This window comes from Echeneis naucrates, chromosome 21 (genome assembly GCF_900963305.1).
Source record: "Echeneis naucrates chromosome 21, fEcheNa1.1, whole genome shotgun sequence".
NCBI classification, from domain to species: Eukaryota; Metazoa; Chordata; class Actinopteri; order Carangiformes; family Echeneidae; genus Echeneis; species Echeneis naucrates.
Genome location: NC_042531.1, coordinates 9,752,868 through 9,767,651, shown reverse-complemented (window position 1 = coordinate 9,767,651; position 14,784 = coordinate 9,752,868). Strand labels below are relative to the sequence as shown.

General features: G+C 38.2%; 1 protein-coding gene across 1 annotated transcript; it reads right to left on the bottom strand.

Annotated features, from left to right (window-relative positions):
* Positions 1-840: 840 nt before the first annotated feature.
* mospd2 (motile sperm domain containing 2) lies at positions 841-14,762 on the bottom strand. Its single transcript, XM_029492879.1, has 15 exons — positions 14,629-14,762; positions 14,468-14,525; positions 13,914-14,069; positions 12,965-13,051; positions 12,718-12,872; positions 11,218-11,278; positions 11,060-11,098; positions 10,812-10,936; positions 10,408-10,581; positions 6,761-6,879; positions 3,328-3,421; positions 3,133-3,229; positions 2,076-2,196; positions 1,803-1,905; positions 841-1,419 (listed from the first exon to the last, which is right to left on the bottom strand). The coding sequence occupies exons 1-15, from the start codon at positions 14,656-14,658 to the stop codon at positions 1,267-1,269; spliced, it is 1,572 nt and encodes a 523-aa protein (XP_029348739.1). The 5' UTR covers positions 14,659-14,762; the 3' UTR covers positions 841-1,266.
* Between the last annotated feature and the right edge of the window lie 22 nt (positions 14,763-14,784).

Genomic DNA, 14,784 nt, shown 5'->3' with positions numbered 1-14,784 from the left:
TCTGGAGCCCAGCACTCCATTAACCTCCACCTAGTTTTTGAGTACATAAGCACTTACTACCCAAATAGTGCAAAATGCACTTCTTACTGAGTGTTTAAGTGAAACACACACATGAAAGTTTTACATCCAGCGCACACGTTCACTTGAAACTATCCAGTTCCTTCTGCAAACAGCTAATAATGGAGAAAGAGGAAGGACCCATATAAAGGGTGACCACTAATGCAGAATAAGTTCCAGAGCAATGCAATCTTCTGGAAATAAATATTTTGTGGCAGCAAAAACAGCCTAGTGTTAATAATCATTGTAGGATTAGTTTACTCATTATTGCTAGAATCTTTCTAATCATCCTTTGAAGGCAAGCAGCCACCACCTACAATGAACATGCTGCCAGACAACCCTTTTGTGTACACATCTAATATCCAAATAGCAATCATTCTGTGTGCGGCTGGCTCATGTCCTGATTGCTGCGAGTTGGATCTTGTTATAGATATCAGTGCTTCCCACTAAGCTACAAGTGGGTTGTGCTGTGTCCTTGTACTCGCCAGTAATTGCTTTGGTATTTTTAGTTTGCAAGTGTCGGGGTAATTAAAACAAATGGAGGAGATGGTGGAGACAGAGATCTCCGGTGGCTCCTTGGTCTGAGTGTAGAGAGGTTTAGTTAGGTCATACGCTGCAATGTTTTCAATTAGACACTGTCGCACTAATGAGGGATTATTAAAGACTGTGAATACTTATGCAAAACAGGATCACTGAGTGGCCGCAACATCTACATCTCAGTTTACTCAGTCTGACTGAATTATGCAAGGAGAGAAGTATTGTAATGTTTTAAAAATATATGAATACTTGGAAAAAAAAAGTTTATTTTAGATTCTATAGATTTATATAACGTAATAAAATGGGTACACCATGATCACAAAATAAGTCATCTTTACTAAATATTATGACTTTTGCAATAAATACACATTTATTTTTTTCATGATCACTTTTTTAAAAAATTATTTAACAATTTGTTAAAAATGTCTCTGTTATAACTTGCAAGTGCCCGAAAGGAGATTAAGTACAATCTCCTCATATAGTCACATGAGGACACCACAACCACTCACGTCCCTAAAACCAGTCTCCTCTCCATGACGACCACCTGTAGGGAGGGAGAGGGAGGAGAGGGGAATCCATGGCGACCGTCCCACTGGGAGGTCGTCTGTGGGCCCATTGGAACAGTATGTGTGTCTGTTGTTGATGAATGCAGGTGGAAGGAATTGTGGCATGTCAAGATGGCTGCTGGGCCGTGCCCAGCAGGTAGAGACACAGCAGGTTGAGCACCACGAGGACCAGCACCAAGCCCATGAGAACTTTCTGCACCCACAGAGATGAATTCAGCTTCTGCTCAAGCCGAGAGTTGGACGCCATCAGTTTCATGAGCTGGTGAGATAAAAGCCGGATCAGTTGTACACTTTAGTCGTGGAGCAAAAATCAGACAGACAGACATCAGGTTATGACAGATGTACAGAGAAACTCCCCAAAAACTGCATCTGTCTTCAATGTCAATCTGGAGCAGCCTCAGTTCAGTTTAACATAAAAACTGGAAGTGATTATTGTTTTTAATCTTCTCATCGATTTATCTGTGCAACATTTAATGAGCAAATTTCCAAAAATGTTAAACCATTCCTTTGCAATGTAGTAAACCATGTATTTTTACCTAACATTATAGTGGACTTTCATAACAATGATAGAAATCTATGAAAGGTTTTGAAAAGAATGTCCATGGACAAGCTAACCAATGTAGAAGTTCCTGCAGAACTCACCACTGTGTTAAATTCCTGCTGCCCATTGTTCCCTGTATCCACAATGCTGTCCTTGAGAATGCTCGCTGTTGGTTTAATGGTCTCCAGAACATGACAGCGCAATCTGTGGCAAAGTTACAGTCTCATGAGCCATGAAGCCACAGGAGGAATTTTATTTCTAGTCCACTATCACTATCATAACGTAATGAGAACTGTGTGGCAAGAGGTCATTACTAAGACTGCACAAAGTCCTTTAAGTATTTACATGGTCAACAAAGGAGCACAGATATGTACCTGTGTTCCATGACCTTGGTTTTTGGTACTTCTTTCCAGAACTGTGTAAGCTCTTGTGAGCCAACATTGTCCATCTCAGCAGCCATAACCAGAAATCTGTCTTGTGGAGAGGCCTGAAAACCTGCAGAAAACCATCCAAGACCAAAAGAGTGATGTAAGTGAATTTAATTAGGACAAACATGTTCGTGGGAAAATATAGCTTTGAATCCCATTACATAAAAACCAAGGCAGTGGGCTGATTTGTTTCGGACAAAACAAAAAGCACAGAGTTGAAAAGAAAGGCAGCACAAGAGCTACAAACTACAGTATGACGGGTGCCAAGCAGAACTATCAGTTTTTAGTCTCCATCCACACCTGTCCAGATTCAAACTGTATGGAATGAAGGCAGCATTTTTGGAATACATGGGCCTGTCTGTATTTTACAGAGGTCAGCATACACCACTGGAGTTATGGATAATCAGAAACTACTGATGTTATCACTTTATCATTTCATCCTATTAGACAGTTCAACTGTACCGTCATTACTGTATGAATTCTAAAAATTTGTTGACCTGTTTTAAGTGATCTTGTTCTATAACCACCAAATTCTAATCAGTTCACCATTGAGTCAATAGTAAACCTATTTCTCAAATAAATCAAGGTGTCCCTGCAATGTCATTTCCATGACTGGAACCGACAAAGAGAAAGCTGGAAAGACTGTACATAAGACAGCCTTAAAACTTCATTCCTCTGGCTGTTGTCAGCATCGAGGCATAAAATGGAAACCATCAGTGAGCAGGGCTGATTGTTCTGAGGTACGTGCAGATCATCTTTAACCTGCAGCTGACATTTCAGTGCTCCGAGGGCACAAAATGTTTTTCCCGGCAGAGCGCTGTCAGTTGACTGATGGTTTGTTTTGGGTACCTGATTCTTTTATCACTGTTGAAATATGTATGTCAGGCAAAGAAAAGTTCCTGCTGGCACTTTGAGAGAGTAATAGACTGGAACGTTTGATTATTCAAAGGTTCAGAATTTGGAAATTGTGAGTGGAGTAGAGTGCAGAGCTGAAGTGCGGTACCTCCATGTAAGGACACCACTATGTCTACTGAAGCTCCTGGTTCACAGCAGCTGCTGCTGGGCTTAACTCTGTACTTCTCAGGTGCTGTGGTCCGAACCTTTGGAGACATCAGATTATTTTATTCTATCTTTTGATTAATGGGTTAAATTGTAAGTTGGTGAAATGCCAGTGAAAGTGAATGTTTAACAGACTCACCTTAAAGGCCACTTGGTTTTTAGTTACATTGCTCAGTATAATGAGACATTTCTTCTCTGTTTCTCCAGAACCGAAGCTGAGCTCCTCTGAAGGGCTGCAATTGAAAGGAAAACACACCCAAGTGTTACAAAAGCTGCTCTGCAATTTTGCACCGTCAAATGTTGTTTAATCTCCTCCAAAACAGATCCAACTGCTAAATCTACCACGATTGGCTGTTCTGGTTTTACTCAAGGTATTAGTAAAGATTTGGTGAGGAGGATGATACCCATGCCTTGTTGCCTGTGTGGAGTCATTACCCAGAGACCATTTGCTTTCCTGCTACACATCAACTAAACTGTCTACTTCAGCGAGTCTCTCCTAGATGATGATATTGCACCAAAGTTTTGTAGCTGGGAAAAAAAAAAAAAAAAAAAAAAAAGAATAGAAAGACATTCAAATACAGAGGAATTCTAGTCATGGAATACCTTCCATGAGTAGTGCTCTGGATAAACGCTAACTTATAAGCCTTTCGTTAACACCCGTATATGCTAATTTAGTGCTACAACATTTTATTTTATAGAACAGAACACAAAAGTTTTGTGGTTTGAAGGAGAAGTAATTAATACAAGTGGGATCAATTTGTGCTGCATATTTCCATGTTCACATTAGCCATACAATGGGAAATTTACAAAAAAAATAAATAATTTGAGTTGTTTAATCAAAGAGGCGATTGACCTGTTGACCGTGAGATTAACAGTGTGGTTTTTAGATTTCAATATTCTTCCCTCAGTGTCTGATTACAGATCTCTACACCATTTTCACAGCCTGCATTATGCAGCATTTAAATAGAGCCCTCACAGGCTATAAGAGAAATTAAATAACATTATCAGATTTGAAGTCCAGCAGAAATAACATTCTTTCTGAAGGAAAAACAATATGTAATTAATTTATTGTTTGTTTTTTTTTTTTTAAATTGCTCAAAATGACAAGAAAATGTTCTTTGGGGAAATGTCAGAAATTATCCTTTTCTTTCAGCATATTGTTGTCGTTGTTTGATTGACAGAAGCTGAGAGGGGAATGGTAGAAAACGTAAACAATGTTGTGATGTAGACAGTGTTGCTAGCAGTGGTATCGAAGAGGGAGGCCCACATCAGCAACTGCAGGGACCTAAGTGACATTTTCAGACATGTTTAGGTGCTGCTGAGTGTGCTGCTGCTCCTCGGCTAGCTCATTACCTATCTAGCCTGCAAACTGACATTTGCGGTGCAATTATGAAAACATTGAATAGTTGTTTGTTCGTTCATCAAACTAAGACACGGGGCAGGATGTATGTCCATGGGAATTGGATAAGAAGGGGACATTCTACAAGCTAATATTTTCATGTGGTATGTGAGGCTGCTGTCTGGCTTTTACCTAATTTTCCAGTCTGGTAAACATTTAATGCTTTGTTATTGCAGAGTAAAATATGGAGATTACATTAATTTTGAAGACCTAACATAGATAACACTGATTGAAGACCTCTGCTATTCAGACAGTTAAAATTCATAAAAAATGTGAGGAACAATATGAATCAATATAAATTTCTCATGGAATTGAAACAGCATGTGTCTCTGCTGTAGCAGAACTAGATGCACAATCCTTTCTGTTGTCTTTAGGCAGGACAGTCCTCTGATCTGGCATCAAAGGTAAAGCAAATCTGTGGACTATAATTCTCAGAATGTGACCCCTCTTCTCATTGCCAAAACGTATTATTATTATTTTTTTTTTTTTTTTTTTTTATCAATTTGCAACACTTTACATAAACTCCATCAGTGACTTTAATTTTGACCAGAACAAACTACTGAAAGGATTACAACACCTGCCTTGCATCTATATAAGTTCTCACTGATTCACCTGGGCCACGTTTCGTGCACTCAAAGATATATTTTTACTTTTCATGTCCTCATGTGTTCTTTTCTACAGAGAATCGGCTGTTGAGTCTAGCATTTTCTTGAGCTCAGCACAAGACTTCCGGCTCCAGAAACCTTGAGATCAAAGCCCCCTACTCCCTGCTAAAGCCCCCTGCCTTGAATTAAGGCTAACACAGCTTGGAAACATAATTGCATTTAAGGCTCATTTAAATCTGTTTATCACTAAATTCACAGCCCAGAGCTGTCAAAATCCTCACATCAAAGCCGTTACTCTGCAAAAAAAAAAAAAAAAAGAAAAAAGAAAAAAGAAGTCAGCGGACATTATTCATGAAAATGAGAAGTAATATCATACAGTGTGAATACATAGCTGACTGTTTACCCAAAAATGAAACTATATCACTATTTGATTGTTACACTCTTTTGCAACACACTGTTTTGAAGTTGACACTCTTTGTGAAGCAGTGAAAGCCTAATTAAAGCATGTGATGTGTCTGACTGCGAGATGTGACCAGCAGTCCTTACTTAAAGGTTAATTGATCATTGACCAGGCTCTCCCTTTGATTACTGTGGTACCATTAATAATTAACAACAGCAGCTCATTTCTTCTCATTGAAAAAAATTGATTGGAACTGTCCTTAATTCTCACCCCCATGTGACATAATCAATTCAGCTATAGTGGTACAAACGCATCAATAAAGACTTGAAGCCTTAACCCGATCCATGAAGAAAACATTTTAGTCAATAAGTGTGGGGCAATTAAAATGAGTCTCTTTGCATATGTCTGCTCGGTATGCATATATATATTTTACATTATATTTCTATATTACTTTACCATATTACTATATTTCATCAAGGCTTCAAGGCTCAAATCAGCAATACTTTGGGGTCCAGTCGACATCAGCGGCTTCAAATATTTGTCTGTCAGACATAAAATGCAGAAGCTAAATTCTGTTTACATCTATCTGAAGTTCAATGGCGCATCGCGACTGTTTAGGTTATGCATTTGATATAGCATGCTCAGCCAGCATAAACAAGACTGAGTGCCTAAGTCCATGCTGGTAGGGCTGTGCAGGTCTTGCGTTGATGTGTTATCATACTAACAGTCACTATAAGGTGCAGCTGAGGCTGACAGGAATGCCATTAGTTGTGGGCAAATTTGATCGCAAACCAAAATACCAGATTCAAATATAAATTTAATGATGATATTAGATGACAAGATTGTAGCGACAACATCATTCATCCTGAGAGAAAAAGAGAGAGATGGATGGGTATCATATTTTATCGTGCACCATCCAATAACAGTTAAGACATTTTAGTCAAAACCAGAAAGGTCATCCCAAAGGACTGTGCCAATTCATCTGTTGGTCTATACATATCCAAAAAAAAAAAAAAACAAACTCTCTGTAGTCAATATGTCCTATGCTAAATATTCATCAATATAGTTCCTGAGAGCTTGTAAAGTGTGAAGGCCAGTTTTCCTTTCCCATGATATAAGATAGTATACACACATCGATGACAAGAGGGAGGAGGGAGCAGTGACCTACCTAACATCTAGCAGAGGGCCTTTGAAGGTGGTCAGTGGCTTCCTGGCTCCTTTGGTCCTGGCACTCGTGTCTCCTCTATCATTGTCCTCTGCCCTCAAACTATCTTCAAGGAAATTCACCTGAAACACCAAAGACCACTTAATTAGAAAAGAGACTCACAATACCGATAACACAATCATGTGACTGTTATCTGGTTCCACCTCTGAAAATGAAATGCTTGACCCTTGACCTTCACAAAAAGAAAGCTATCAGTTAATAAAGCACCTGACCGTTATCTGCGATGATTAATAAATGATTCTTGGGAATTAATGGTGATTCTTTATTTTAATCACAAGAGAATCTTTCTTACAAATTGTAATTTCTGTTTTACTAAGAAATTTCTCTTGTTATTCATAAATGTTCTAGTTGGTCTCCAGTGGGAGCATTGAATAACAGGTAGCATGTCCATGAGGAAATGCATAATAACCCACACACACCGTAGGACCGTTGTCAAAGAAAACCCCTCAAAAAAAGGCAACACATGAATGAAAGTAGGACAGAAGTCATGATACCACAATTTCACTTTGTCCCAAATCATCTGCAGAGGTCACAAGACCACACAGCAGCTGACAGGATAGAAATTGTGAAAAAATTTGTGCAAACGTTGGAAAACGAAAGATAAAGTGAGGAAATGGACGCTTTCACAGCGCCATTGGTATCACATATTGCGCAAACAGATGGGCGCGTGAGCACATTATAGGAGGACAGAGGGGGGAAGGAAAGACATGGGTAAAGGTGAGCGCACTCCACATGTGATGGCAACATTTATGACTCAGAGGGGAAGTGTGTCATTTGTTGTGATAAGCAACAAAACATGTCATCTTGACTTAACGGCTGACTATCATGCAACTGCCACAATGAAGACATCAAGAGGTAATCAGCTGCTGATGAAATGTCTCTATTTATTTGTCATTTTAAAGAGCAAGCTTAACACAATGAGGTAAATGATGAGAGGAAAAAGAAAAAAGCCCACAATCCCTGATTTGAATTTAAATGAAAATTTGAAATATTAGGCTGTTTCACACAATCATCAAAGTTAAATGTAGTATTTTGATAGGAACAAAAGAAATATAATTTTTTTTTCGAGAAACAAATTAATTAAAAACCCTTAAATATTTTCATAATCAGGCACAATGGAATTAAAATTGATCATTATAAAAGACACCCAAAATTAATTAATGTCATCATGAGCTATACACATTGTTTAAGATATGAAATGTAAAGACCAAAAAAAAAAAAAAATTATAATAATAATAATTGAAAATTTCAGATCAGTGAAATGATCATAATGAAGAGTGTCTAGTTTTACATATTAAATGGCATAGTGTACTTCATAAGCACTTACCAGAGTTACAGACCTGGTAAGGATAGTGTTAGTTGACAAGGCACATACGGCTTTAGTTAAAAGGTTGCCCCAAAGGCAAGAAAAGATTTAGTGCTGTAGGTTAATAACAATCTCTACTGTAATATAACAGTAATAAATTCAGTAGTTTTATAATCCAAGGTTACACGATAAAACAATAATAAGTTGTTACTGCTAACCGTTTTCTCTGACTAACAGTAAAATTAGAGCATAGGTATAGGCTACATTTGTTCCGTAGCCAGATCGTTTTTTTCCTTTTTGGGGTTGGGGGAAAGTGGTAGTGAACAGTACAGTACAATTGAGAGGGTCAAACTGAAATCTTTGGTCCTTAGTGGGTCAATGGATGAACATGTCAAGCGGTCTCTATTGGAGGTGGTGATGACATCGTTTGACTGTCAGGAGGTGCACTCACAAAAATTCAAATCACGCGAGTACACCTGCACTTCCAGTCTGTAGAAATCTTCCAGACACAGAGCTCCTTGTGTAGGTGTGATCCTACACTGCCTTACCAAATCCAGCCCTTGTTTCAAAAAAAGAGAGAAAGGCAATTAGCTTCAAGGTTTCAGCACAATGCTGTCTGGAACCCAGAAGAATTCAGGTTGGGGTGGGTGATGCTGGTAGAAGGGGAGAGACTCTTGTTTATTCACACAAAAGTGGATCAGAAGCAGAGCTCTCAGGACTGAAGAAGAGATGGACTTAATGTGCCAACAGGTGGGTATATTAACTTATTTTATCGTATTGTCATGGGAGTAGTTATTGCACTAGCTCCTAGACATACAATTTGCTAGGTGAACATATAAAGAGATAGTAGATACTCCTAATTCCTGATAGAACGGTTAAAAAAGCCTACAGGATTTAATAGACTCTGATTCTGTATTTCCCTCAACAACAAATTGATAATAGACCTATTGCTGTCACTTATATTACACTACCATTAAATGAACTTATTGCAGCAGTAAAGTGCTGCCAACCTTTTCTGTGGGGTCATGCATGCAGAGCCAGTACACCTGACTCTGACCAGAAATAGGCCAGAATAAGTGTGAAGTTCTTCTGTATTTACATTTTACAGTAAGAGCATTAACAAATCTCGTGCTTATGGAGTACGGTTCAGTCGAATAATTTACTGATTAGCATATCTTTGTTTTGTAATTCCAAATCTGCTGCGCATGACCAATATCTAATTTATTAACAATGGCAGAGTGGTTTGTTTATCGGAGCTTAAGACACTCATGGGAATAGCTTGAGGTGATGCAAAGCTTTACCTACTGTCTTTCCAGTAGATAGATTGAGTGTCCTAGAAAAACGACAGTCCTAATCCTCACCTCAAATCTGATTAAAACAGAGTCTGCTACCTCTGATAAGTGACAGGAAAACTATAAAATATGTGTAAAATAAAATAATAAGAATAAAAACTTCAAGTTGTCAGTTCCTGACACCAGGTGTATCCTGGAGATCACCTATGTAATACACTCCACGTATTTACAAGCAAGCTTTCTTTCCATTATGCTAGCTAGAAAAGATGCCGACTAGATTTTGAAGGGACTGCTGGATCGTTCTGCAGGGAGTGTTTAGTGTATGTGACATGAGATGCAGGTAATATATAATAACACAGAAGGGAGATTGAGGGGATATAGTCAGCTTGAACCCTTTGGGCATCTCTGATGGTGCTACTGGTGTTGCATGCTGCCATTTGAGGGGAAACAAGAATCCAACTACAGCAGGAAACAGCTCAAGCAACAGACTTGACAACCTCCATGGATCATTTGTGGAGCTGAGAGGATGAGAGGAGCAGTGTGCCTGCTGTGATGCGCGGGCTTTGTTGGTAGGATTTAACTGCAGCCGAAGACATTAGGAGTCACCTTCACACAGACAATGAGCAAGAGCTTAATGCCTGCTAAATAAGGGCATTACTTGCTACTAAATTCACAGTGGCCTCCACAGAGGGGTCTGATTACATGCTGTAATCTCAGGCTCAATTTAAAGAAAGTGAGTCAAAGACAAAATATGACTGGGAGCAAAGAGCTGCATCTATAAGAGATGGACAGCACTGCTTGAAATGCCAGGATCAGAATTAATGACTCTTACGCTTTCAGCTCTCATTCTGACCCACTATATGAGTTTCAGCAGCTGCAATATTAAAATTGCATTTATTTATCCATTTTATTGAACTTGGGATAGAATTGTTATAGAACACCCAAATTTCAAAAGGAATGATTACTAGACAGAAACTTAAAGGAGAATGTACCTTTTTGGGCTTTACTGCAACCTCAGAGTTGAGGCTGGACTCAAGGGCATCTTTGCTTTCCATTTCACCGTCTTTGCTTTCCGTCTCTTCCTCACTGACAATGGGTCCATTGTCACAGATGGGCGTTTGAAAGTCATCATCAGGAAGAGGAGGATAACTGTACTTGAATGGGTCCTAAAATGTAGTCAAACCAATGATATCTCTACATGCTGTTTTTTAAGCATAAACATTTTCAATTTAAAGTATCCACCCTGTATTTCTTTATACAGAAAGTCAAATGACTTTCAAATAATTGCCAACAGTTTGCAATTAAAAGAATATTACAGATAAGACTTTTGACTAGTCCCTAATAGCATCTAACTATTTTGGAAATATTAGCCATATAAAAATAAATGTAAACATACCGTTCCACCCATGTGAGGCGGTAGGTACTCAAGACCTATGAAATTCTGAACCTCAGATTTGGAAGCAAACTTCAGTTTGCTGATAGCCTCGGGACCCAGCCACGACTTCACAATCTTCCAGGCCGCTGAAATTAGATATTTTTATACCCAATGTGTCAGAATCTAAATTTTATTTAAATGAATTACTGACACACATTCATATATACAATTTTTTATGGATTGGTAGAAGAGGAAAAGCTCAGTCTTACCATTCATAATCCAAGGCATATCCACGATGATCATTTTGGCTTAAATGGTAAACAAAGACAACATATCAGTCAAAAACAAATTAGTCTAAAGCAATTGTAACATTTTGACATAAAGGATAAATATTAAGTGCATGTTAATAGCAAATTGTGTTACTTACATAAAAACTTTGGATAATATATTTTAAAGCAATTAATGACGTACTTCACAAAGTCCATGTCCTGAAATGCAAAGGGGGGAAGAAAAACGACTTTGAACAGTGAAACAACATCGAAGACTTAAACTATAAAAGATGGTTTATGGATTTTCAACAGGGAGATTGTTTGCTCACTCTTAACTGCCTCTAGATCTGAAGTGACCCACTTACCATAAAATGAAAATTCATTACAAGCTCCACTGAATGATCCCTTTCTTGATACCTCTCAAATATTATGTCTGAGAAAGAACTGAGGATATTATTTTGCTGTTTTTTTTTTTGTTTTTTTTTTTTACTGTCTACCATTTTCATTTTGATATGAACTACTTGCAAAGTAGACTATTTGACTTGCTGATATATGCTGTTTTGGCCTCATTTGCCCATGAGTGTGATTGCGCTATCTATATCTAATGACTTTCATCATATCAAAGTAGGTCAATCAAAGGCAACCCCCCCACAAAACAATAAATAAATGAAAAATAAAAAAACAAACAACAGAACACAATAAAAAAAAAAAAAAGTCAGTTGTCAGTAAATGGCTTTCACTAAAATGCCTTTTCTCCACATAAAAAAAAAACTAGAGGTTTGATTCAAAGAGATAATTTAATCTACTCTTTAGAGATTAAATTTATATTACAATACAAAGTGCAAATCCAGGTGAAACGTCTGTTGTGCTTTAAAATTATATCTAAGGAAAACATGATAAATGTTCATGTTACTGCTTTATCTTCATCAAACTTATCAGACAAACAGCTGATATGTCAATAGATACAGCGCTTAAACCCTGACTGGGCTTCATCATTGGCTCGAAGCCTCATTGCTATGCAGAAGCTTCACTCCCAAGCCTTAATGAGATCATACTGGCTAGCCTTGCTCCATCTCAAACTGTGGTTCAACAAGCCTCAGTAAGGCTTCTTTTTCGAACTGATCTTCTAATCTACTCATTTCATATTTGGGTTGCATAGCTATTCATCCTTCCTGACTTGTTTGTGTTGGTTTAGTTATATGTAATTGAGTCATTTCTCCAGGAGAGAGCCTAGGCAGTGAAATATGCTCACTGACAGAGAGCTCCTTCAAGGAGCTAATGCCTGTGACACTGCGAGTCTACGGATTAGGCAGTCCACTCGAATTGACCAACAGGATTTAAAGGTTACTTTAATCTCCGAAGTGCAAAACCATTGAAGAGTATCAGTCCCTGCAAGACCACAGCCCAGACAGCAAGAAATAGGAGGATACTCGACCATATTTCAATCTCAGTACAGTCAGAGCAGCAAAATTGTCTTTTTTTTTTTTTTTTTTTTAAATAAGACTGAAGCATGTTTAATGGGAAGGAAATTAAAATGTTTGTTTTGAGGACCTGCATATTAAAAATGAGAAAATAAGCTAAATGAAAAGTTTAAAGAAGTAATTTAACTATTACAGTTAGATAATATATATTCTGAAACAAAATCATTGCTGACTTACTATATTACTGAGGCCAGACTCAGCCATATCAAACACAACAGTAAGTGGCATTCCAGGCTCTTTCTTTGCGTATCGCTCCAACCAGAAGGCAACATACTTCTTCTTGTCCAGGATTGTTTTTGCATCCTTGATGTGTTGCTTTACTTTGAACCAGACTAGAAACACGAAAAACAAGGTTATATTAAAATTATATATTTGTATTAATTACACACATCTAACAGACCAGACACTGAATGGATGTACATACAGAGCTTGTTGCCCTCTTTGTCATATCCGTGAAGGTAGACAGATCCAGACTCAAACATCCATTTGGGAATGGTGCTCTCAGAGATATCTGAAACATACAGAGAGAGAGACACATTATACAATTAACAGGTATAACTTCTCATCTGAAGAAAAACTATGCAAAGCATGGAATCAGATGCAATGAGTCCTGAGGTTCTTGCTTGACTATTTGAATTTTCTCTCTATTTGGATGAGAACTATAACTTCCAATATAAAATGTCTCAGTTTTCCTTAAAATAAGCAAAGTGAAGCAATATTAAATGTCTGAAAAATATGTAAACCAATATATCTGACGCTTCAGAAAAAGTCATCCACTAAGCAGAATGACTATATAGCTACTGCCAAGAAACCCAGTTTCCCTAAAATGGGTCTTCCTAAAATGGCTTGAATAGCACACTTGTCATCAACCCTTTTCAATAACTGAAGTAAAGTCACACAGCTCCTGCTGCCCCTGGGCACTAATGACCTGAATAAATCAAATTTTCTAAAAGCAACTCCTTGACAATTGAATTTTCTGGATTAAAGACAAACTAAAGGCAATTCAGAAATATTCCACAGAAAACAGAAACAGCAGGGACTGTTCTAAGAGGTAGCCTATTCATGGAGATATGGGTATTTAACACACAATGACACACTGTCTGGATTCATCCCAGAGTGGCACAGAAACAATCAGTGATGTGTGTTGCAAGCTTGCAAACATCTGAATACGGCAATTTGGACATTTCTTCTTTTCAGTTCAGGAAACTGAACCTTGCTACTGACTGAATTGTGTCTGTGGCATGAAAAAAAAATCCTGCTTTGATATGTCTTCATATAACTTTGGTATTGGAATTGCCAAAACGGGGCCAAAAACGAAATGCAGGTGAAGTGAAACGTGTGCATCATATTTCATATTCAGCATGACCTCTCACCATTCACGCCAAATTCCTTCCTCCACTGAAGACTTTCGTCGATCATTTTCAAGGCATCATCGACAACATAAAGTCTCCATGTCAGGTAGCCCTCCACCACAGCATCGTCTTTCTGAAGCCTCTCCACATCTCTGGAGTCATATTTATCTCCAGAATCTGCAATCATCGAGACATAAACATCGGCAGGAAGCAACATGACGTTAGCAAAGAGGGGCGAGCAAAAGTTTTATTTATTTATTTATGTTTTAACTGTCAAACACACTGACGTACTAAAAAAAAAAAGTGCTTTTGAGGCCGCCAAGTGTTGTACATTCAGACATAAAACAACCTGTGACGGGATTCCCACTGACTGTCTTTAGTAGTAGTAGTTCATTGGACATGCAGAGTGTTAGCTAGTTATTTGTTAAATCTTATCTAGGCTTCCTGGTATGTAGATCATCACGGTAAGTAACCGTTAATGCACAGTATTTGAATCTATTCAAATAACAGTGACTAAGCAAATGGCTGGCCACCAAACAAGTTAGGTTCAGTTTATCCAAAATAACTTGCACTACCTTGGAGCAACTCATCCTTGAATCTCTGTCTCGTCTCATCGACCTTCTTTGCGAGGTCCTGTCAAAGCAGCAGGAGTTTGTTAGTCAGGTCTTTGATTTCAAACGATTTTTTCCCCCCAGAACAGCTTTGAAAGGTGTCTTCTAGCGGTCTTTAAACGTACCTGCTCTGCTGTTCGTTCAAGTTCAGCCATATTCAGCCGTGTCCGGTAGTTCTTAGTCTGGTGCTTCCTTATTAGCTAGCTAGCTCACTGGCGTATACGTGAATCACTGTGAAGTCTGAAACTACAGACCGTCGCCGCCATTTTGGCTCCAGTTGT

What these genes read in the sequence shown, in the direction of transcription:
- mospd2 (XM_029492879.1), bottom strand. Translation starts at nt 14,658, where the DNA reads ATGGCTGAACTTGAACGAACAGCAGAGCAG. An exon ending in TTGAACGAACAGCAGAGCAG is followed by an intron (nt 14,526 to 14,628) that starts GTACGTTTAAAG and finishes CTGCTTTGACAG; the next exon opens with GACCTCGCAAAGAAGGTCGA. An exon ending in CAAAGAGGGCAACAAGCTCT is followed by an intron (nt 12,873 to 12,964) that starts GTATGTACATCC and finishes TCGTGTTTCTAG; the next exon opens with TCTGGTTCAAAGTAAAGCAA.